The following is a 24,560-nucleotide window of genomic DNA, read 5'->3' on the forward strand; positions in this document are numbered from 1 at the left end:
GTTGCAGACAGTTTCTTGATATTTCTGATAGTCATTTAATCAATAACAGTATTTCAAAAATTTACTAACTATCGACTGCGATAGAAAGTGAATAAAATTGCAGTTATCAGGTCCTACTTTTTACAAATCCAGTGACTCGTCTGCTACTCTCGCGTTATTTGCATTTTCATGCGAGATCTCATGGCGAATGCTACCAGAAAACACCATAAAAACCGTACATCTCGGAGAAGGCTCGCTGCTGTCAGTTTTCTTTCTAACATCTCACTTGATGGCACGCACAAAGATACAAAATTGGCCATATATAGTCGGAAACACAAAAAGCATGCTGCCAAAGAAGAAGAGTCGGATGCAAATGTTGACAGTTCAGCTGTCGATGAGCCACTGGAAAGGGAGGTAACCCAGGAAGATTCAGGTCATGACCTGAATCTACTGAAGTTGAAGTCGAAATATTCAGCTGATATCAACCACACTTTTGCGGAAGAAAGGAGGTCCACGGCAGAAAATATACAGCCTTTTTTAAGGGGTGATAGCAAGAATTCAGATGGACTTCAAGCGTCTGTATCCACACCGGGTTCTAATAAGAGATGGAGGTGAGTTGAGGGCAATCTTGACCTGCTCGAGGTCAAGGTTTTGAAGCCACTTTTCAGTAACGAAAAGAGAGTCTGTCACGGTGCCAGAATTTTCCACCATTTCGATCGAAGATTAGATAGACTGTACATTTATATAGTGTGCAGCACCGCAGTTCTTTATATTGGTTTTACAGCCATTTCGCGCACACACACACACAGTGACACACACACACACAGTGACACACACTCTTGTAGTTGTATACATGTAATGATGTATACACATTCCGAGTGACACAGCACGTTTGTTAAAATATATGTGCGCACAGACATGCGTGCACACACACACACACACACACACACAGTGACCCAACACATGTATTTACAATGTTTGTTCATGTCACATGCTCAAGTTTTGTTAGTGTTTAAACTGTTTTGGTTTTGTACAGCTACAAGTAGATCTATCCATATAATAAGGAACTCAACCAGTCAGGAAATTCATGTACCTAATTGTGACTACACTCTAATAGTGGTACATCACTACATGTCAAAATATGGCATATTTATTGAATCAGTTCAAAATCTGTACAATAGACAGAAACCTGTAGTGCACCATGATGTATTACTGTTAGTTAAATTCCTGTATTGAAAAAAAAAAAGTTTGCTTTCTATCTTAGCAAATGATCCTTCTCCCACCACCCACATTTAGAGTATAAGACTGGTATTGGTGAGATCTGACAGATCAAGTGTGAGAGACAAAGGGAGGGAGAGAGAGAGAACAGAAGTCAAGTAGTTGCTAAATGAGTTGACATCTAAGACAATGAGAGAATATGTAGTGGATGTGACAAACAATATTGGCAATGAATCCCATTTTCTGTTTATCCAAAATAGGGAACCTTACAATGTTACATGAACAGTTTCTTTCCAAACAATATACTGATTTATTATTAGGTTTTGTGTTTTGTCTGTTTAGCACTCAGACTTGCTTGCGCGTGCGCGCGCACACACACGCACACACACATGCACACATGCTTGCGCACATACACACCTTACAGCTATTCACAGACAAAAAAAAAAAAAAAAAAAAAAGGTTTATACAAAAATAGTACACAAAAGGGAAATTATTTTCAAAAAATAAAAATCCATATTTCCTCAGTGACTGAGGCAGATTTATTTCTCAATGATTGAAGCAGATTCATTCACTAATTCCACTTCCAGCTGATTTTGTTGCAGCATCTTTGAGACTGCAAGTAATGTTATATATTATAAGTTACTAAGTATAACTTGCCTTCGTACTGTTTTGAAATATGAGCCATAAAAAAACTCTCTTTTAATAGTGTTATACTTAAAAAATGATGATTACAATATGAACATAGTAATGATAATCATAATGATATTTACTTATAACACTTACTGACCTGGTCAATTGTCATCAGAGCTCTCTAAGGTCATTAAGCAATGCATGTGGGATTAATTGAGGTAAAGGACACGGGAAGAAATAATATTAGATAAAACCCTCTAGAAATATTAATATGAAACTTGCACACAACTGCCTCTCAACCCCCTACCATTTTCTCAGCTTGCTCTGCATACATGCACAACCTGTGAGATTAATTTGTTTTGTGATTTCTGTTCTTAGATATTTCTCTCATCTCACCCTTATTTGTCAGATCAGATTATTTAGTTGAAATTCATCATTTTATATTATGTTTAAGTATTTTGACCAGTTCAGTGCCAGAGAATTTTGTAAATTTAGATGTGTTCTCCTTTTGCTGGGGAATTTTGATGATTCCAGGGAAATAAATTTGTAAAAAATCTAATACAAAATCTATGGGAGACACAGAAAGAAAGTAAATGTTTTTGTGAAGGAAAATGAATGTAAATTCTGAATCTGGGCTTTTTCCCCAACTAGTTTGATTGTAGGTAACTGTTCAGGCATTTACTGATTTAAATTTAAAATAAAGATGATGATTTTTGTACAGCAAAAAAGTCTTATTTCCACCTCCACAGAATGGCATCCAAAGAAAAACAAAATACAGCTGTTATACCTGTGGAAGAAATTGATATAGGTTATAGATTCATAAAAGCAAATCACAACTTGTGTAGACCTGTAAACTTTGTGAATTACTGTCCAAACAATGACAGATGTGGGCACAGTCAGTATAAAACTTAAAAGTGAATCTTGTTCTCAGAAATTGAGCAGGCAAGCTTTTTGACAGCTAAAATCTTCAAGTTAGAGAGTGAAGTTCTTGGATGACACTGACTTCCTCCAGGTTGCACCTGGGCCAGTTAAAGTGCTTGCTGTACATCCGGTGCCTCCTCTCCAGATAAGTCAACCAGCTGATTCAGTGACAAAAAGCGTTTAAACTAAAAGCACGTTTTACGTTCAGTGCGCTTCCAACTTTGTGTTTCATGAAAATGCTGGAGCATTGGAAGTTGTCTGTTTCCAGCAATATGCATTGAAATAACGGTTCACTGATGTCCAACTGCCATGCCCACTTCCACACCCTCTGGCTGGCATTTGACCTATCGTCTTGCGTCACTCCTCTCCTCCCCCTCTTCCAGTGCTTGCTGCACATGTTTTGTCTGTCATAGCCACCTGCTCAAAAACACTGTCTGACTGGATAAATGGACTGAATTAGCATCAAATGGGATGTCAGTTTCATCACTGTCATTATCATTCGCCTTCGTGTTCAAACCAATCACCAGACAAGAGAGATCCTTCATCGTTTTAGCTGTCCATAATCATAAGCACAGCTTGCAGAATTGTGTAAATCCAATGACTGAATCCACTTTCTTTACTGGGCTAAGTTTTCAGTGCCTTTTTTGTGTGCATATTTTGCAACCCCCTTTCCATGTGCTTTCCATGTGGTCCAGTTAGCAAATCATTACCAAGAAGAAAGGGGTTTCTGCCTGATGTATGTTCATTTTAATAGTACCTTTTATCATCTAGACACATCAAACTAACCATTCAGAGTCTGTTTATGTGCATTGAACCAAACTCCAATGAAGGGGAAATCTGAACATATGCAGGACCTCAGTGGACATCTTACAGGCACTGTGACTATGGCAACACTTTTTGCAGGATGTCAACCGACATCTTATAGGCACTCAACTGGTTAAAATGTTATATCCACTTATAGTTGATAACTGGTAACAGGGAGGAAACATTGATATTGATTCCAGCAAAGCATCAGCCTTCATTACCAGTTGTTGACTTTAGCAGTTCGATGTGTTTAACACACAAAAAAGCAGTTTAATGTGTTTGCCAAGTTAAGACACTTCACACAAACACACGTCCAGGCCCACAGTCATCACAAGAAGTGGTTTCTGATCTCTAATGCATTTTAGAAAATCCAGTGTTGATCACCCTGAAGTGAGTACAGGTGTAACTATTGTTTTGGTGATGACCTAGTTAGCATTGCTGATGTTCTGCACTGCAGTAGTGGTAATCATTAAAGCAGTGACATTTGCCTGTTGGTTCCGTGACGTTGCACAGTTTTATTTTGGATGTGTCTGGTTCAGTAGTGCATATATACTGTATAGATATTTCATACTGATGCTCAATTCTCAAGAGAGAAAAGAAAACCATCAGCCAGAAGCACTGCAGTGCAAGTATCCTGGTCTTTTCAATGCTAAATCTTCCAAGGGTCTATGGAACAGAAGTGGTAACAATTTTCCAGACAGGAGCAAAATTGTGCCAATTGCTTTTTGGGTGAAACAAGAGCCCAATGATTTTCAGAGTGAAGTATTTACAGCATGTGTTGATGATATTGATAATAATGATAATGGACACTTACTTAGCACTTTTCTCAAAGGGCAAGTATGGGAGAAGATCTGAATTATTGTGAAAATGAAGGCAAAAATGTCATTGACATTGTCATTTCTAAATTGAAGCATTCTGATTTTCTGTGTGGGTTACAAACAAAATGTGTGAGGCATAAGTATCAGCTGTGTTCAACTGTGTCTTCAGCTGTTGAAAACAGAAACTAACTCCATCTTCAGTTTTTAAATCAAAGGGAAATCAATCCTGTGTTGGTGTTGTTGTGACATGTTGAGTGCATCAGTGTGATTTGAAAGTGAACACTACAGTACTTACTTGTTTGCAGAACGGCCTCCTTATCCGGGGAACGAGATCGACAGGCAGTCAAAAAGAAGCTGATGCACATGTTGTCTGACATTAGTAGCAGAAAAGAAAATGCGGAACCATTTGGTAAGTTCATAAGTTCATAAATACATATTTGGATGACATCACTCTCTAAATCATGCCATTTTATACAATGTTTGTATTTTTTGTAGATTCTGTACCACCATATGCAGTCCTCACCCTCTTGCACATGTATGTTATTACTTGCTTTGCATGAAAATACCAAAAGCTTTTGGGGTGAAGGGGTTGGTTGGAGGTGGGGGGAAGATAGTATAAAACAGTCACAATGTTATCGAGTGGGTTTTTTTTATTCAACAAGCTGAACAACAAAAGGATCTTTGATGTCAGTTTATGTCATTGCACTGGAAACGATACTTTTGCAACTATGAAAATGTTCTATGTATTTTTGGATTAAAGTATACATTTGGTGCTTAGAATACTGTGTGTATTTATAACTATTGATATTTTAGATGTATATATGCAATTGTAGGTGAACGTTCTCGTCGTTCGAGTTCCATGTCGGACAACTCAAGTGAATCAGTTCCAAAAGAAGTTCGCTTCATATCGGGGGACAGCCAGCGTTCAATGTCAACTGGCAGGTAAACTTTTGTTTTGGCTGCTTTTCCATGTTACCAAGCAGTGGGGTTCCAAAAGGTGAATGTTGATGTCAGGTTTTGTGAAAAGTTGGATATCTAAATGACTTCCTCTCTGTCTTGATTTCTGAGGTATGTATTAATGTCACACTGTTTGATTTGTGATAAAAAACAGGCATGGAGCATAACTCTGTGTGTGTGTGTGTGTGTGTGTGTTCCTCTTTTCTTTCAACTTTTTGTCTCTTTGTATTGCTTTCTGTTAGATTTATCCTAAATTTGTAATGAGAAGTTGAATTTCAGAATAAGATGTTAACTACTTTGCTTCTACAGACTACCCTAAACATATGATGGAGTTTTAGTGTTCATGCCGGTCAGAATATTTGTTGCATAAATTCCTGTGGTAGTTTTTTGGATTTTTGTTTGCTTGTTTGTTTTTTGTTGTTGTTGTTTTGTTTTGTTTTTGTTGTTGTTGTTGTTTGTTTGTTTTTGTTGTTTTTGTTAGATATAGCATGATTGTGGTTTCATTAATGTAGAACTGTTCATTTGCACATTGTGAATTATTTGGCAGACTGGTTTTCTTGGTTAGTCATGGGAGATGCCTGAAATGTGAAAGTATGACAGACGAATAATTGATTGACAGGAATGATTATTCTTTTGATTACCTTGCTGTTTGTATCTGCTGTGTTTTCCTTCCTTTTTTTTTCTCATGTGTCTGAGTTATTATAATAATGATGTACTAAATTTTTTAAAAGTTATGTTTAGTGATCTGTTTGTTGACAGGGTCTTCTTCGTATCCAAAGGGAAGTCACCGCTTGCTATATGCTCTGTCTTGCCCTTCAAAAAGAAGCAGTTCTTCAGGTGAATATACTGCTATATTTGTTTTTTAATGCCCAGATTCTCTCAGATCACACCAACACAGTGATTATGAAAAATTACAAGAAGAAAATTCAAGCTTGAGATACTGTAGAACAGAAAACTCCCAACCTTTAATTCCACCAGGCACTGTTACTTGGATCAAACCCAAATGGAAAGTCTGATGCTTTGTCCATTCACTTACTGCACCCATCATTTATTCATTATGACGGAGTTTGATTTCAGGGATACTGCTGTCTGGTTCATAAGTCCTTGTATATATACTCCATGTTGCCATGGCATGGGATGTCTGGATCTCGGCCCATAGTGTCACCCTGACATGTTGTTGACGTTGCAGACAAGAAGCCATGATGGAGGAACCTCGGCCACGAGTTCGTCACACGTCAGGGTCAAGGTCAATTTCATCTTCCGAAGGCTTGCTGCACATGGGGCTGACTGTATCTGCCAGAGTTGAAGAAGGACAGGTAAACTGACCTTCCTTTTTTCTTTTTTTTTTCTTTTTCTTTTTTTTTTTAATCATTTATTTGCTTCTCTGTGATATAGAAGCTTCTTTGGTACTGAAGAAGTTTGACTGTACAGGATTATGTAAAGTGCTGCCCAACTTTTCCTGGCCTGCTTGAAGAATTGCATTTTTAGACTACTTGGAAAAACTGAATGGCAACAAAGTAGCTGCTAGTTGAATTGTTAGTTGTGGTCAGACCAAATGTCACCCAGGATTGTGTTGCTTTCATGACCTGTGTCGTCTGCTCAGATAACTCCTCCCTATTTCGGTCCTTAGTTTCTTTAGCTTTCTATCTACATGTGTCTACATTTTGTCTTTCATGCTTCTGTTCTAGGGGTATGGTATGCATACATGTGAAACTTGTGTGTCAGAGCGCTTTGATTTGTCTCCACTCAAGATTCATCGCTGTATCTTATGACAGTGATTATTATTATTTCGGTAGTTTCTGTGAAAAGTTTTGTTTTGGGGATATTCAGGTATTTACTTATTTCCAGACAGCCTATTTTCCTTGGAACAGAAAATAAAAGGTAGAAGAAAATGTGTCAGTGTCAATTGATAATCTTGCAGCTTTACAGTGGGCATTGCACAGTATACCTATATTGCTGTTTACACCTGTATTGCTGTTCAGTATTGTGTTTGGATATTGTTGTGGCGTTGTGCTGTGGATGTTGCAGTTTGCTGTACTTTGTTTTGGGACTTAGGTGTTTGGATGTTGTAGTGTGTTGTGCTGTGTTTGGATGTTGTAGTGGTGTTATGCTGTGTCAGGATGTTGTAGTGTTGTTGTGCTGTGTTTGGATGTCGTGGTGTGTTGTGCTGTATTTGAATGCTGTAATGTGTTGTGCTGTTTGGATGTTGTAGTGTGTTGTGCTGTGTTTGGATGCTGTAGTGTTTTGCGCTGTATTTTGATTCTGTAGTGTGTTGTGTTTTATTTCAGGACGTGTCTTACAGCCGATTCCTGATCCCCTCCAAGAACCGCCTGTTGCATCGAACCAACTCTGAGAATGTCAGCAGCTCCTCCGCAGAAGGAGTATCACATGCAGGTGACGATCAAAGCACCAAACGCTAAGACATAGTAGTGAAGTGGCTAGTGTTTTACAGACACATTTCAACTGACGGTGTTTGTTGGAAGGGTTTATGAGTGGTTTTGCATGAAGCATTTTAATAATGTAATAGTAGATAGCCTCCTGAGTACATCTTTTGACAGACTGGCACACAGTCACTCAGTCTCTTCATTGTGATTGTAACAGTATAATAATGAATAATAAAACGAAGGCTTATACAGCACAGTACCCCCATCTCAGATGGACTCTGCGCACTGTACAATAAACTATATTGATTAAAGAATAAGTGACATAAAAATATATACAAAAAATCAGCACAGCATTATCACAGTCTCATATCACATAGGCCCAAATCACAGCGAGATAGATACATCACATTCACCATAATCAAAATATATACCAAGGAACTGGGCATCACAAAGATTGCACCAGAAAATTGCAAATTTATACATATGTGTTTATGAATCAACTTTCAGAGCACATCAAGCAATGATATCAAAGCAGTATATATATATATAAGCGTTTTTACTAGTTTCATTCTGTTACAGTTTGATGGAGCAGTCATTCGTTTCATACAACTGTTTTGTTCTATAAAAAAAGCGGATTTATTTAAAGATGAAAGAATAGAAAGGTATTTGTGTGTGACGATGTCCAGCTTATGTTATACATTTTGAATGGGTATTAAATTGTTCCCGCATGTTGTCAACTTGTGTGATTAGTAGGCTTCAGATAGTCTTTGCATATACACACATACCTGTATAAAACGTAAACGGACTGTTTCAAGCCAGGTTTTAACTTCTGCACCATGAATGTACAATTTCTTTATCTCTCTTTTTTTTTTCTCTTTTTTTTTTTTTGCAAGATTTTCTCACAGGTTTTTAAGCAGATATTGGAAATTCATAAGCAGTGAGAATAATGGCTGTGGAACAGATGAAACTGACATTCTGATGCACGGGTGGTTTCTGAGGCAGTCTACATCAAAATTGTGGCTTTGATCTAATTGTAGATGAGGTGAAGTAGCCAATTTCTGCTCACCCGTGAGGAAAGATACATTGCCTGACAAAGAAATACCCCACCCCCCACCCCTCCCTCCCCCGGCACCCCCTCCTCCAGTTCCCCCCCCCCCTCCTGGGTATTGGAAAGTTCGGTAGTGACATATATTCCTTTTGAATGATTTCTTTTCATTCTGTGTATTTTTATATCAATTTCTGTACAGTAACAAGATTGCTTTCCCCAACTTCCAAAGTCTGCTCCATATGTGCATGATTTGTAAAGTTGACTTTGCTGTAAGCTGACGCTAAAAAAGTGAATACTGTCAAACTATTTTTAGATGTAAGCTTCTGTTACCAAGTCACTTTGAAGTGTCATGTAAAATCTTATTTTGAACATATGTTTCGCAAGCTGCTTTATTCCAAAGTCAGTATAAAAAGTTGACTTTTCCAAGCTACAGACAGTGATTTTTTTTTTGTTTTTTTTTTTTGGTCTTTTTGTTCAGTTTTGAAAGAAATATTGCTATCATTGACTGAGAAAGAATTGAAAAAATGATTTGTGTGTATATATTGATCATTTATAATGAAACCTTGAATATTAGAATGTTATTTTAAGCATTATTTATAACAAAGAGAGTTATTTCACTGGAATGAATTGTATATACACTGTTTATTTTCATGTAAAAAAATATGAAGTTTTAAGATGTGTAAAACTAAAAGATCATGCTGTTCGGCATGAAAATATGTGCGGTTATCTGAAATCTCAGAATAGTGGCAGTTTCCAGAAGAATAAAAAAAGGATATTAGGTGATTTTCAAATCTGGCTTTTCAAGTTTCCCGTGAAATGAAATTAAATCCTTCAGCACAGTTGATGTCTCAAGAGATTTGAAAATACCAGGTAAAATGGCTGTTTGGAAAAGGGAACAAAGGCCCTGTCCTTCAGTTCTCTCTCTCTCCCTCTCTCTCTCACACACACACACACACACACACACACACACACACACACACACACACACACACACTATAGATATATACATATACATACATATATATATATATATATATATATATAAAGGAAGACAACAAAACAGTTTTTTTTATGCCCAACCGGTTTCAACCACTGGTCTTTATCAAGGGCGTTTACTGGTATGTCAAAATGCAACACACACACCAACACTTAATAAGTGCAAAAAGAAGAATTTAAATTACTAAAAAAACAAATAAGTGAACAGAGCTCATAAAAAAAACTGCACCCAGAGCATGCAACATAAATAGTACAGTGTGAAGTGTTGAGATATATAGATATAGATATAACACACACACACACACATTCGCACACATGCACACACACACACACATGCAACATAACAGTACAATGTGAAGTGTTGCTATATATATATATTACACACACATACACACACACACACACACACACACACACACACATTCACACACATTCACACACACATACATTCACACACACACACACACACACACACTCAGGGTGTGGCAGTACAGTGATCAATGAAAACCTTTGTTTGAGTGTTACCAGTAGGAACTAAAACCGGGCAAGTTTGTTGGGGCTGTTGTATACATACAGACCTGAAATGGATCAATGTCAGCTTTGTACTTTCAGTTCAGATCATTAGACCGTATGTGGGGAATGCTTCAGGATCCATATGAAAATGTTTGAAAACTGGCATACAGCAGTTTTGTTTTTGTTGTACTCATTAATAGGAGCAGGAAAATAACAGTATTAAAACTGGCGTATATATGAAGGGCAAAGTCAGTTTTCCAGTAGCACCAGGTACCATAACTGTGAAAACGTTTAGGGCTTATTTTTGTTGTTGTTGTTGTTGTTGGTTTCCCCAGTAACAGCAAAGTAGTAACAATTATGAAAACTGGTGTAAACATTTGGGGCAAATTTTATTTTCCAGGAATCATAGGGAGCATAACTTTCAGAAGACCGGTGTTGATACTGAAGACTAATCTTGTTTTGTTTTTTTTTCGTTTTTTTTTTGGTTCCCCCCTTCCTCCCTGCCCCAGTAACAGCAATATGATAACAAGTGTGAAAACCAGTGTAGCTAGATATTTTAGGGTATACATTTCTATTTTTTGTTCAAGTAACCCACCTGAGGCCATGACTGTGTGAAAAGTGGTGTAGATTGCGAGGGCGTTCCTCTTTCTTTGTTCTCCCTCTCTTATTAATGAGATGTACAATACCGCTTGTGTTGATGCGCCTTTTCCCTGCCCCTGTGTGTGCGACCCTGCGGTGATGTGTGTGTTGCTGTGGGGTTGATGCGGACTGCAGCCACGCATGAGGTGCTTCGCAGTATGTCTGCCGATGCCTGTCCCACAGGCTTGCGACAGGGCCATGCGTTGGACAGAGGTACTCTTCCTGTCCTCGTGGTCATTGGTTGTTTGGGGTTGGGGTTTTTTTGTCCTTTTATTTATTTTTATTTTTTTCTCTTACCCTTTCCCACTTCTTTAGATCAGGAGACGGGGTACCTCATATAAAGAGATGTCACATTTAGTGTGGTGGTTTGTGAGCTTGCCATGTGTGGTGTTTTAATGTGTATGTTTGTATGTGTGCGTGTGTTCATGAGGGCGTGCATGCATGTATTTATGTAGGTATTTCAGAAAAGCACTGTACCAGATTCAGGAATGCTGAATTTGTACATTTCTGTTTTGTGAATGAAAAGAAGCTTTTGTTTCTCTCTCAGTGCTGGGGGAAGTACTTTACACCTGGTTGATTGTCTTTGTGCATGCTCCTTTTGTTAGATCTTATCATTTAAAACTCTTCATTTCAGTCCCTGTCTGAAAATTATTTCTCTTTCTCTTGGCTCCTTTTCTCCTCCTTGCTTGTGAAATAAACTGATTCTTCCCTGTTGGAAATGTAAGGGTTTTGTAAATATTGCTTCCTATTCCACTCGTACACTTTTTTTTCCTAATTTTTCTCTTCCTGTTTCTTATATATATATATATATATTATGATCAAAGAAGTATTGCTGATGGCAGCTGAAAATACACCGAATCTGGCATCAGTATTAAACCAGTATATTGTTTCATGTCATCTCCTTGTTGCTGACAGTTCCGGAAGACGTGATAGACAACTATGACCCCTATGCGCTGGACGACCCAGAGTTGCACTCGGGCAGTTACCGCACTCTGATGAACTTTCCTTCCTATGTGGTATGTTGATTGTGTGTGGAGGTAGTCATTGTGCGCCTCTGTGCGGGTAGATGGGATTTGGAGTTTTCATACGAGTCACTGTGCTCCCTTTGGTATTATCATGTGATTATCTTATTTTTGGAGTGAATATTGATCATTTGTTGACTCACTTGTGTAAACAAAGTGAGTCTATGTTTTAACCCGGTGTTCGGTTGTCTGTGTGTGTGTGTCTGTGTGTCCGTGGTAAACTTTAACATTGACATTTTCTCTGCAAATACTTTGTCAGTTGACACCAAATTAGGCATAAAAATAGGAAAAATTCAGTTCTTTCCAGTCATCTTGTTTAAAACAATATTGCACCTTTGGGATGGGCACAAAAAAATTTTAAAATGAAGCCTAATTATATGCAAACTGCATTTACTGTTATATTTACATTTTTTGTATTCTCTAAACTTGGCACTTTGATCTGATGTTCTGACCCAACAACAAGAGCAGTCATTATTATCATTTTTTGTTCAAACAGGAACTTCTTTTGCTAAGCATGGAAGTTTTATTTATTTTGCAAACGTTTTGGTGCAGATAGTAAAAAAAGGGAAATTACTCTGTAATTAATGCTAGGGGACTTAATTTGCTTTAAACTGATCTTTCTCATCTTAAACATTACATTTTGAAATTATACTCAATACATAAAAAGCTTGGATTTTTTTTTTTTAAGTGTATCACAAGTGAGTCTTGAAGGCCTTGCCTCTCTTGTTCTTGTTGGGTTGGGATCTTGCATGGTGAAGAGAGGTGGGTGGAGGGGGGAGTGTAGGCAGAGAGAGAAGGGGAAGAGAATTCTGAGGGGGATGTGGAGAAGTTAGTGGGTTAGAGGTGGGAGGAGGAGTATATTGCTTTGTGTGTGTGTGTGTGTGTGTGTGTTGTTGAGTTTGTTGTGTACATGTTTGTTTTTGTGTGTCTGTGATTACTTTTAATTTACCTTCTTTCTTAACTTACTCAGCGTCACTTCATTTGGTTGGTTGGTTGGTTGTTGTTGTTTTTTTTAACACGTCAAACACTCAATGAATTTCTCTACCTGTGTATAGACAATAAACCAGTTTTGAGTCTTGTTTGAAGGTAGACCTGTTTACTTGTTCCGTGCTGGTGGTGTTGAGTGATAGCAGGCCATGTTTTATTTATGTCTTTAGACAGAAGAGAAGAATGATTAATCATAAGAGAATATCAGTAATGAGAAATACCCATGTCAAAAAAGATGTTTATAATATTAATAAACTGTGATGATGAGATACATCTGTTTCAGAGATTTGATTGATGATCTCAAAAGTAGTGTAAGGAAAAGCATAATCCAGAAATACATAATTGTCATTTTATTTGTATCATATGTTTGATAGCTATTATCAGAATTCTTAAAAAAAAAAATTTCTGTGAAGCCTAGGACAACTGTGTCAGTATTTTCTCTTCTTCTTCTTCGTTCGTGGGCTACAACTCCCACGTTCACTCGTATGTACACGAGTGGGCTTTTACGTGTATGACCGTTTTAACCCTGCCATGTAGGCAGCCATACTCCGTTTTCAGGGGTAGTATTTTCTCATTTCTGCAGTATGCTTTATTTCAGGTGTCAGTGACGGACTACGTGAAGCCTTCAGTGCTCAAGAAAGAACTGAACGAGAAGTTCCGAGAACGCTTTCCCAGCATTCAACTTACTCTCTCCAAGCTTCGAAGGTTGATACAATTTTGACAAGTTCTTTTTAAATGCATACTGTGCTATAGTGGACAGAGCAAGGTCGCATTGATATCTGAATGTTTTAGTTCACGAAAGGTACCAGCAGTATTTTTCTCCATACTCCATCAAACTTTTTTTTTTTTTAACCCATTGATTGCTGCTGATGTGTGTGCTCATCACTGAAGGGTTATCAGATCACCAAGATATGACAGAGCTGACAGGTCAAGATGACAGTCACCATTCTTTCTTTGGACTTCTTCATCTTGGTATTAATTGCAGTGATGATGATGGCAGTTTCTTCGTATCCGAAGATCACTGGGAAGAAGGTCTAGTCCGGGTGAGGCAAGCCTTCTGGTGGCTGTACAGGCCAATCCTGGACTTGCGTTGAGTTGCAGTACATTGGAATCAATCAATTACACCATTGGTGAATACACAAATACACAAAAAGTAGTAGCTGCATTCCAAACTGAAGTCGCACAGCATCTCATTTCACCAAGGTTCAGCAGTGGCGGGGTTAAAGACACACTCGTCAGACTTCGGAGTGATGGTCAGATGGTAGTGGTGTTAGTCTTTGAGATGAGACAGTAAACTTATGTTCTGTGTATGCATTCAGCGTATGTAAAAGAACACATTGTAACAAGCCCATTGTGCTTTGCCAAAAAAAATAATAATAATAATAATAAAAAAAATCAAATCAAATCAAATCTTTGACTGCTGTTGACAAGAATGCTTTTCAGTGAAGGGCTGTTGCCTTGGTGAGAAGAGACAGAGCAGACTGGTCTTGATGTCAGTCCATTATCTGGACTTTTTCACTTGGGATTATATTTCCTTTGTTTAGCAAAATCAATTACATCACCAAGAAGTACACAAAAAGTAGTACTGTACTGTAATGGTTTTTTGTTGTTGTTTTTTTTGGGGGGGGGGGGGGGGGGGGGTTGCAGGTCCTGGTTAAAAAGAACATTTTGTTTGGGGGCTCTGTTTTTTTTGTTTTTTGTTTTTTTGTTTGTTTGTTTTTTTTCTCTGCGGCACATCACTGCACCTTTCATGACTGACTTCAGAACAGTTGTTACCAACAAATACTTTAAATGACTTGTGCCAGGATACGAGTAGGAAGAAATGTGTTTTGCTTAGATCTTTTCTTCTTTTTTATGTTTTTCCTTTTTTTTTTTCTTTTTTTTTTATTTTTTATGTGTGTGTAATTTGATGAGAGTGTCACGCCAAACAGTATTCCATTATTATGAACTGGGGATGTGAAAGAGAAAGAAGGGGTGTGATTTCTTTGGATAATACCCCTCTGCCCGTCACCCCCTGTGCAGTCTCCCCCTCACCTTCCCTGACTCTCTGAATTGATAAAAGCACAGCGTCTGCTTGTTACTGATGGTTGAAAATGATATGTGCTGATTAAGATGATAGTGGTATCATCACATTTCGTTTTTTCCAGATGACACTGTATTTCTGTTTTGTTTTTTTTCATTTGCAGCCTCAAGAGGGAACTGAAGAAAATAGCATACACTAAAGTGAGTTCAAGGTTAAAGTCCATTAGAGTAGAGTACATGTACAAGTTTATTTCTGCATTTGTGTGCATATGCGCACACACAGACTCTCTCTCTGTGTCTCTGTCTCTGTCTCTGTCTCTCTCTCTCTCCTTTTTGCCTGCATAAATAACACATATGCATGATAAAATGATTTGGTGCATTCTGAGCTTCTCATTATGTGTGTGTGTGATGATGATGATTACTGTACACTCAGTGATTTATATATGTATATATATATATATATGTGTGTGTGTGTGTGTGTGTGTGTGTATATATATGACAGAATACATGTCCGTGATATTATATATAAATAAAGATACATATTTATTTATTTATATTGTACCAGTGTTGCAGGTTGGGGTTTTTGTGTGTGTGTGTTTTTGGGGTTTTTTTTTGTTTTGGTTTTTTGAGAGATGCAGAGAGAGAAGTGAATTCTATGCAGCAATAACATTCAAATGATTGACATTGGCTGCTATACTAAAGAAGTTTCGTAGAAATGAGAAAAGCTGAAAAATGAAGGATATCATTGGAAGTTACTTGTGTAGATTGTAATGTGTATTTTTTCTTGTTTTATTTGCGAGAAAGAACTAAAAACAGGAAGGAAAGATTTATCTTAATTCATTTGAACAGTTATAAACAGAACAATTTTACATTATTATCTTGCTTCATAGGTGTTAGAGGAAGTTTACAGATTACAGAATACTTTATTATCTCAACAAGAGAAATTCATTTGTGGTGTAAAATACATAAACAATACACAGAAATCACAGTCATTCAACATGTCTACATAAGAAACAAAATGTTCAGATGGCAACCCATGCACATGCAATAAATAATCACAGTAGATAACAACACAACAGAAACCTTTAACTCACTCAGTACGGCCAGTCCTCTCTTCTCCTCTACACAGACCCCTCAGATGTCCAGTGGGCATCTAAATGACCCAACCTTTAACTTCCGTCGTAAGAATTGTGGTATTCTTTGTCAACATTCACCTGTTCAGTATAAGAACCTTCCTCTTGCAATATTTTGATGATGGTAATTGGGGTGAAACGCTGTTAACGTCGTCTCTTTCGCCGTTCATATGGAAAGAGTTAAAAGGTAACTTAGAGTAAATCATACATACATCATCACAGCCATATATGTGCAACACAAAATCAGTTAAAGGATATGAATAAAACAGGCATGAAATAGCATGCTAAAAGTAGACATAAGACATAAAAAGGTTATAATAACAGTACAGTTCAACAATACTTTGATTTAAGATGTCACATTCCACAAACACACATTCTGGCATACATCTTTTATGTCATAGTTTTGTTTGTTTGTTTTGACAGTGTCAGCGGGACCTGTGGACTGTTGCTCAATCTTACGTTTATTTTGAGAAACTGATTTTGAAAGTAAGTATAAAGAAAACCGGCAACTGATGTCTGCACTTTTAGTTTCAGCATCCTTTACATTGTGTAGATATTGATAAAAAAAATAAAAATTTTAAAAAATAACAGATTGTGATGTATCAATGCATGTTCATACAAGAAATTGTTATTTGGGGACATTATACACATGCACAAACGCATTCACATGCATATATCATTACATGCAAATATGCGCTCACATAAGCACACACTAGCCCACACACTGCCTAAGATTTGCATGTGCATGAGCACAGAGGTACACATGTGTCTGATATCACTCATAGTCAAAAGGAGTTAAAAAACAAACAATGCATTCCTGCACACATGTTCACAAACACACGTTTGCACTTACACACCACACAACACATATGCATGCACCTCATGCTCACACGCATGCATGCACACACACAGAGACACACACACACACACGCACACACACACACACACACACACACACACACACACACTTGGCCTGAAACTGCATGATTGTTTCCATATAAGTTCTGTATGAATGTAATGAAAAGAAAATCAGCTGTTAACCCTGGCTGTTCGTGTGTGTGTGTGTGTGTTTGTTGATTTAGGGATTTGGGGGAGTTTCAGGTTTTGAGAGAAACTGTGTGTCTTTAGATGTGTGTGTATTCACATTCCTGGGTGAGAAAGCTAGACCCCCACTGCATGGTTTTGTATGCTGGTGTATGCATGATCAGTCTCAGACTTGGTGCATCTACTGTTGACATTGACTGTGTGGTGTGTGTGTGTGTTTGTGTGTGTGTGTGTGTGTGTTTCTGGCAGAACCTGATCAACAAGCAGAACCGCAAGCTGTGTGCCGGCGCCTGTCTGCTGCTGGCCTGCAAGCTCAATGATATCAAGGGCGCTGAACTCACCAAGCTCCTGGAGGTGAGCCAGTACTAGCCAGCTGTGGAGAGAGCTTTCAGCCACAAAGCCCCACAAGTGTCTTATAAGCCATGTTTTAAGGTTAATGGTTCCATGGCCTTTTATGGCCATCACGGCAGTGAATTCATATCGGCAGTGTCTAGGGCTGAGCGTAAGAAGGCCGGGCCCAGTCCTCTCCTTCCCCAACCAAAGCCTGAGTAAAATGCCTTTCCTAATGACTTATTGCCATGCTGAAACAGGGCCTTGAACTCCGATTTAATTACACATACTTAACCGTGACCCACTAGTGCAGACTTCGGCAGGGGTCTGACATTCCTGTCCTGTGCAAACTACTATATATCAGATTATTGATCACTGGATCAGAAGTCAAAACAACTTATTGATTCTGCCATGGCATCTCCTCAGGTTCTTTCAAGTTGTGTTGATGCGTATAGTTGCGACAGGTAAGTTGGTGGGACTAACGTCGTTTTTATTCAGCATAAAACTAGCTGTGTTAGCTGTGGCCTAAAGCTGTTAACGTCGTTTTTATTCAGCACAAAAACTAGCTGTGGCTCGAAGCTAAGCACTGAGACTTGCGGCCGCATGTTTCAGACCATTGAGGACGCCTTCAAGCTGAGCAGAAAGGACCTGCTGAACTTTGAACTGGAGTGCCTGGTGGCCCTGGAGTTCTGCCTGCACGTGCCCGACAAGGAGGTGTTCCCCCACTACCAGCGCCTGCACTACTACTCATGACACCAGCACACCGACACACCAACACGCGGTTCCAGAGACACACCACCGCTTGTACCCTGTTCTGTTTAGGGTACCTCTTTGGCTTCTCTTGGGTTTGGGATAGGGAGCATGGGAAGATGGGCAGGGGGATGGGTGTGTGTATGCGAGTGTTATGTGTGATTTGGCATGTCAGTGCTCAGTAACTCTCATCATTTTGAAGTTGATAGCGCTGTATTGTTCATAGTGTTTGTCTTATTGTTCATACTGTTTGTCTTTTAAACATGCATGCATGCATGTATACCTTTGGGAAAGTATGTATACATGTGTGCACACTTTCATCACTAGTATGTAAAAAGATTCAGAGTCTTTGACGATACATTGTGCAGCAAAGGCTTGATATATGAGGTTTCATTTGTAGATCACATGTGTGTAAACCTACCTATACCAGAAAAAAGACCATGGATAATAGCCAAGATGATGTGTTTGATAGTTTTGTATATGGAAGACACTGTAGTCAGAATGCAGTCAAGGTGGATTTTGTTGTTGTTGTTGTTGAAGTACTTCTATACTTGGAAAACAAGCAATGATTTGGGTTGAGAATGTGTTGAATGTTTTGTCACATCCATGTGAAGTTCTCGTGAGTAACAGTCATGATTTGTACCAAGTAAAGTTTGACCTTTTTTTTTTCTCTTTTCTATTTGAAAAGTTGAACATATCACAGATTTTGTATGGAGGATGTGTTGGGAAGTTAAACCAGTTTTTGGGTTCTGAATCAAGATACAAACAGTATTCAATGCTATGTTCTGATGTTTGTTGATAGTCTAGTTTATGTGCCAATTCTTTTCATGATGAACATTGCGTTCTTTATTTCATGTCCTGTGGCTGTGTGTGTGTCAGATCTTTTTTGTTGGATTATGGTTTCAATCTGTCGTTTGTGACATTGTGCTGTTATATATTTTACTCTTGTTTTGAAAAGTTGATTTCAGGTTGAAATGCGTTATCCAATCTGCGGTTGCCTGTGGAGGCTTGCGTTTCATCCAGTGGTTGATTTGTCCACATCGGTTTTCACAATTACATTGCCTGAATGGACGTTTCTCTGTTCCTCTGTCTCTGTCAAACCATCTGTCTGTCCCTCTGAGTCTCTCTCTCTCTCTCTCTCTCTCTCTCTCTCTCTCTCTCTCTCTGTATCCTCTTTCAGGAAAAAAAAGTGAGTGCAATACTGCAGACCGTAGCTTTTATAGATCTTGATCATACTCATGGAAACGATCATACCCTCACAACTTGTGTGCATGCACACAAGCATCTGTGAGCATACACACATACATACATGCATGCACAACCTACCCACACCCAAAAGTATCAAGAAAACCTTTAAAGAATACATGCAAGACCCAGAGTTAGGTGACTAAATGTAGGTGCGGTATATCTTCTTCTTTTTTTTTTTCCAAATATTGATCATCTTTGTTTTCTTTCTCTTTCTGTAAATGTCTACATCTGTCTGTCTCTCCATGTCTTTCTCTGTCTCTCTCCATCTCTCTTCCTCCCTCAAAATATGTGTGTTATGTGATTTTATTTTGAAAACATGATGAGGGCATACATGGACATTTACAGTTTTTGGAGCCATTTATTATGGGTTTGCTTCCGAGAATGATCTCACAGTGACATATTTCTTAAAGTTTTTTTTGAAGTGGAACATTTTTTTGGTAATATTGAATTACATCTACCATGTGGAGAATGTTTTGTATTGAAACAGGTTTGGACTCTTTTTACATTGGTTGACCAAGGTTGGATACATACAGAGGTAAACTAGTCATCGCTGTGAAATATGTACAGTGCGTATATAATACTTTCTTGTTACAGATTGAAGGTGAGAGTGTGGGAGAGAAATGCAGTAAAACTATAATCTGTAATTATAGTGTATAATGTGAAGAGTAAAACCATAAGCTGTAACTGTGTTTTTCATATGATTTTCAGTCACACACTAACAGAGGGAATTTACCCTGCCCATACAAAATTAATGCACGTGATTGCTGCAGGAAATAGAACAGTTTACACACCACCAAGTGAAACTGGTGTGAGCAGGCTAACTCAGAGAAATAGTTCATCATTTATACCTTAACCCTTTCAAACACTTTGGAGTTCACAGCTTCCTTGTCTTGTTGATGCTGAAAAAAACAGAAAATACACTGAAATTGACCAGGTTTAAAAAAAAAATCCAAATTGACGTGTGAACACACCCAGAAATGCTACAAGATATCCCCTTTGCATGTGGTAAATGCATGTGTAGGAACTTGGAAACTGTTTTTATGAAAATTTTTATGCTTGAACCATGCTCAGGTGCAGGGTTCAATAGGTTAAACAGAGAGGGAAAAGATCGGCAAAGATATGTTTTTAGAATGACTAATGAGTGTTTGCCAGCATTTGTTTTCCTCCACTGTTGTGATATTTACACACACACACATACACACACACACACACACACACACACACTCACACTCACACACACACAAACTGTGTGTCAGTCAACAAGCACCAGTCAGCATCTGACGAGCTAGATGTAAAGCTTTGGCTGATTGGACAGTGAATGAACCTCTATTGACAGAGATTGAAAACAAAGGGAATTAATTTCAAGCCAGTCATGTTTGATATTGCTTCCTGAAGACATGCATGCATGTAAGTAAAAAGATCCAGATGAACAAAAGCAGTTTGTTTTTTTGTTGTTGGGTTGTTGTTTTTTTAATAGTTTTTTAAATTGTATTTTGGAATAACTATCAGTGGGTGCATCTTCAGTGTCAAGGTGTCAAAGCTTATGAACTGATCCGTATATGCAACAAATCTGCCCCCCCCCCACCCCGCCTTTTTTTTAATTAAAAATTTCTGAAAATAGAAAATTGTATTAACTAATAGATTTAACATGGATACAGCCCTTTTGCTTTTGGTGAGCTCACAAGTCACAGAGGTAATATTCTGACATTTTTTCCCATGGATAGATCTAATTCATTTGTATTTCTGTATGAAGTGAAACACCATGTGTGAAAGCCAGAAAATAAATCAGATATCTTGTTAATGGATACACAATTTTTGCTGTAATGTGACCATTTTTGTCAGAATTCATGCATCTTTTTTTTTTTTTTTTTAAAGCACAAATGATACGGTTTAAATTTTTGTGTGATGAACACCAAATGGATCAGTTGAAATATTGGCTTTGTTGGACCAGTCGAGTCTGTAAGTTTCATTTGAATTGTAGAAATATTTTTGAAGGTAGAAATGATTTGTTTACGATCATTATAACTTGTAAACAACTGTTTGCAGCAGTGAAAATGCACTATGTGAGTGAATCATTTACATGCTACAGTGTTACTGTGAAGTGTTTTAGTGATGGGTGAGTGAAATGCTTTGAAATAGACGTGCTGAGTATCGACTGCAGGTACAGGAAAGGGGGTTGGTAAATGAAGAGATGTGTCATGGTCTGTTCAGACGGGCGCAATAGCCGAGTGGTTAAAGCGTTGGACTGTCAATCTGAGGGCCCCGGGTTCGAATCACGGTGACGGCGCCTGGTGGGTAAAGGGTGGAGACTTTTACGATCTCTCAGGTCAACATATGTGCAGACCTGCTAATGCCTGAACCCCCTTCGTGTGTATATGCAAGCAGAAGATCAAATACGCACGTTAAAGATCCTGTAATCCATGTCAGCGTTCGGTGGGTTATGGAAACAAGAACATACCCAGCATGCACACCCCCGAAAACGGAGTATGGCTGCCTACATGGCGGGGTAAAAACGGTCATACACGTAAAAGCCCACTCGTGTGCATACGAGTGAACGCAGAAGAAGAAGAAGAAGTCATGGTCTGTTAACAGATGCAAGAGGAAATATTCAAGTGAGAGACTAGGATGATAAAACAGCGTTTGAAAGACTGTTATACAAAAAGCAATGGTTTTAATATACAACATGCAAGAGAGAGAGGATTTGGAAATGGTGTTTAGGAAATACTTTTGAGATAAAGTTGGAGAGAGATTTAAAGCTTTGTCAGTTGTTGAGGATTGATGGGGTTAGTGAAAGATGTGAAGTTTTATTTTCTGTTCTGGAACTGAAACCGTAGTGCCAGTTTTTGTATAATGTGCTTGTAGTGCATGTATTTAATGTGTACATCAGTTGCCAGTTTTCTTTCTGTTTACTTGTGTATATTAGCAGTGCTCTATATCATTATCATGGGGTTTACTTACAGTGCATAGTGAACATTATTGGTAGACATTTATTTTCCCCTGATTATTTTTTTATGTGGTCTTTTGGGATGAACTGGGTGCTAAAGAAGCCGCTTTTGTTTTGATAAAAGCATGTGAATGTATTGGAATTGCTTATAGCCTTGGACCATACTGTCTGAAGGTATCAGAGACGCTCAATGCAATTCACTGTTAGAATCGTATGTACATTGTATCAAACATATTGGAGGTGTGCATACTTTGAAGACCGCAGATAATTTTGCACACACACACATCATGCATACACAGTCTAACATGCACACTGACACATATACACACCCTCATTTGGTTTAAATACAAGACACACTTGTTTTTGGTTGGTTGAAACAGAACAATGCTATTCGACACACTGATGACACTTCTACGTACTGTGTTACTGTAGTTTTTAACTATGAATTTTTTTGTGCACTGCATCACAGAATCATGACCCTGCCAGACACAATTATGACATGTACATATTCTGTCATGAGTTTTTTGGACAGTTCATTTTTTTGTACACTGCTTCATGGTATGTGCCATTGAGATCAAGAATTTGTCGCTGTGAACAAAGCTATGGTGTAGCACAGGTTATTGCCGAGCAATCGCTGGGGCCAGCTGAATTTTGTGAAGGCTGATGGTGTATGAGATTGTCATGAACAGGTCTGTGATAGCTTGTACAGTTTTTGTATGAGAGAGATTCACTTTTTCGCTATTTGCATAGAGATTTGTTGATTGTGTGTGTGGTGTGTGTGTGGACAAGTGATTTGTCTAAGAACAGTACTCATTATAGGTTAGATACTTAATCACATTTCAATTGTTCTCAGTGTCGTATTTCAATGAAAAGCACTGTTAATGCTAAAAGTCTGCAAATAAGCATAACCATGTTTTGAGTTTATTAATTTACAATGGATTCTAGGAGGAACTGGAAAATATTTAGTGTGCTAGAAACATTTGAGTAAAAGGGCAGTTTGACAGTCTGTTGCACCAATGCACCATGTTTTCTCATTCACCCATTCACCATCTACTCCATACTGGAGTTTTGAGGAACAACAGTGAACCAGAAGGAAAAAGAGATAGTTAACACGTTGTATATTCCATGGGCTTACAGTTAACTTGAGTCCTTTATCTTTTGTGTTGTGTTTGGTGGTGACAAAGCATCATGTAGCCACATAGTGTTAAGCTTAGGAAGAAGGGAACTGCTGGACTGGACTGAAAATGTGGACTTTGCTGGGAGGTCGTGCAAGATGTGTTTTGAATTCTGGAGATGTGTTTTGAAATCTGCGTCTGTGAGACAGGACACCTCCTGTCCTGGGCACTCTGCATCTTGATGAGAAAGATTGCTGTCAAGTAAATAAAGAAATGATTCAGGTTTTGGCATGTTCGGACTGTGAAGAGGAATTGAGCTGACCTGTGGTGTGTTTTTGATGGAGGGGAGGTATTGTGTGAGTTATGTATTTGTGGAAAGAGTGCGTGTGTGTGCTGTTTAAAGTGTGTGTGTAATGTGTTGCATTGTGTAAGGAGAGAGTGTGCGTGTGTGTGATTGCTTTGACCTGTATGTGTACAATCTGGTGGAAATATTTGAGCAATGTAAAAGTGGTGGTTGTGTATGTGTGTGCTCTTACAGATAGGTTTCCTTCTAAAATTTTGAAATAGTTGGACAGTGCCTTTGGCGTTTTGTACAGATCAGCGCAGTACTTGTCTTTATTAATACTCTCTGGCTAGTTTTGTAAAATAGAACAAATGTTGATAGTCCTTTCTTGAGGTAGTTAAGCAGAGAAGTGTGCACACTTGTCGATTGTTTCAATTACAGTATTAACCCCTTTCTACTTTGACAGTCAGTTTCTTTCCTTTAAGATGTCTGGGGCTTGTAAACATGCTAAATCTGCAGCCATTGTAAGAATATCTCTTGATGTCTTACAGTGCAAATCTGAGGAATGATTAGATATCAGCACTTTCACTTTGTGTTGTGTTCTTATGCTTTGACCTGCAATCGTAATAAACATACACAGTTCCAACAGTGAGCAAAATGAAGAATTTGTTGGGGTTTTTGGTTTCTTTTTTTTTTTTTTTTTCTTTTTTTCAAAGTTTTGTGAAGTAATGGTGGTATAACCAGTATTTTGATTGTATTTTACTTTCTTTTTTTC

At 38.2% G+C, this 24,560-nt stretch overlaps 1 protein-coding gene across 2 annotated transcripts; it reads left to right on the forward strand.

The window, feature by feature from the left end:
- The first annotated feature begins 117 nt into the window (after window positions 1-117).
- LOC143279848 (CDK5 and ABL1 enzyme substrate 2-like) lies at window positions 118-24,426 on the forward strand. 2 transcript variants are annotated; one of them, XM_076584088.1, is made up of 13 exons: window positions 118-590; window positions 4,676-4,779; window positions 5,204-5,312; window positions 6,087-6,164; window positions 6,517-6,643; window positions 7,616-7,721; window positions 11,043-11,120; window positions 11,823-11,923; window positions 13,515-13,621; window positions 15,103-15,139; window positions 16,495-16,557; window positions 17,365-17,469; window positions 18,058-24,426. In XM_076584088.1, the coding sequence occupies exons 1-13, from the start codon at window positions 169-171 to the stop codon at window positions 18,196-18,198; spliced, it is 1,578 nt and encodes a 525-aa protein (XP_076440203.1). In that variant the 5' UTR covers window positions 118-168; the 3' UTR covers window positions 18,199-24,426. The 2 variants fall into 2 exon arrangements, with proteins under 2 accessions (XP_076440203.1, XP_076440204.1); XM_076584089.1 differs by lacking the exon at window positions 11,043-11,120.
- The last annotated feature ends 134 nt before the right edge of the window (window positions 24,427-24,560 follow it).

Source organism: Babylonia areolata, chromosome 3 (assembly GCF_041734735.1).
Source record: "Babylonia areolata isolate BAREFJ2019XMU chromosome 3, ASM4173473v1, whole genome shotgun sequence".
Classification (NCBI taxonomy): domain Eukaryota; kingdom Metazoa; phylum Mollusca; class Gastropoda; order Neogastropoda; family Buccinidae; genus Babylonia; species Babylonia areolata.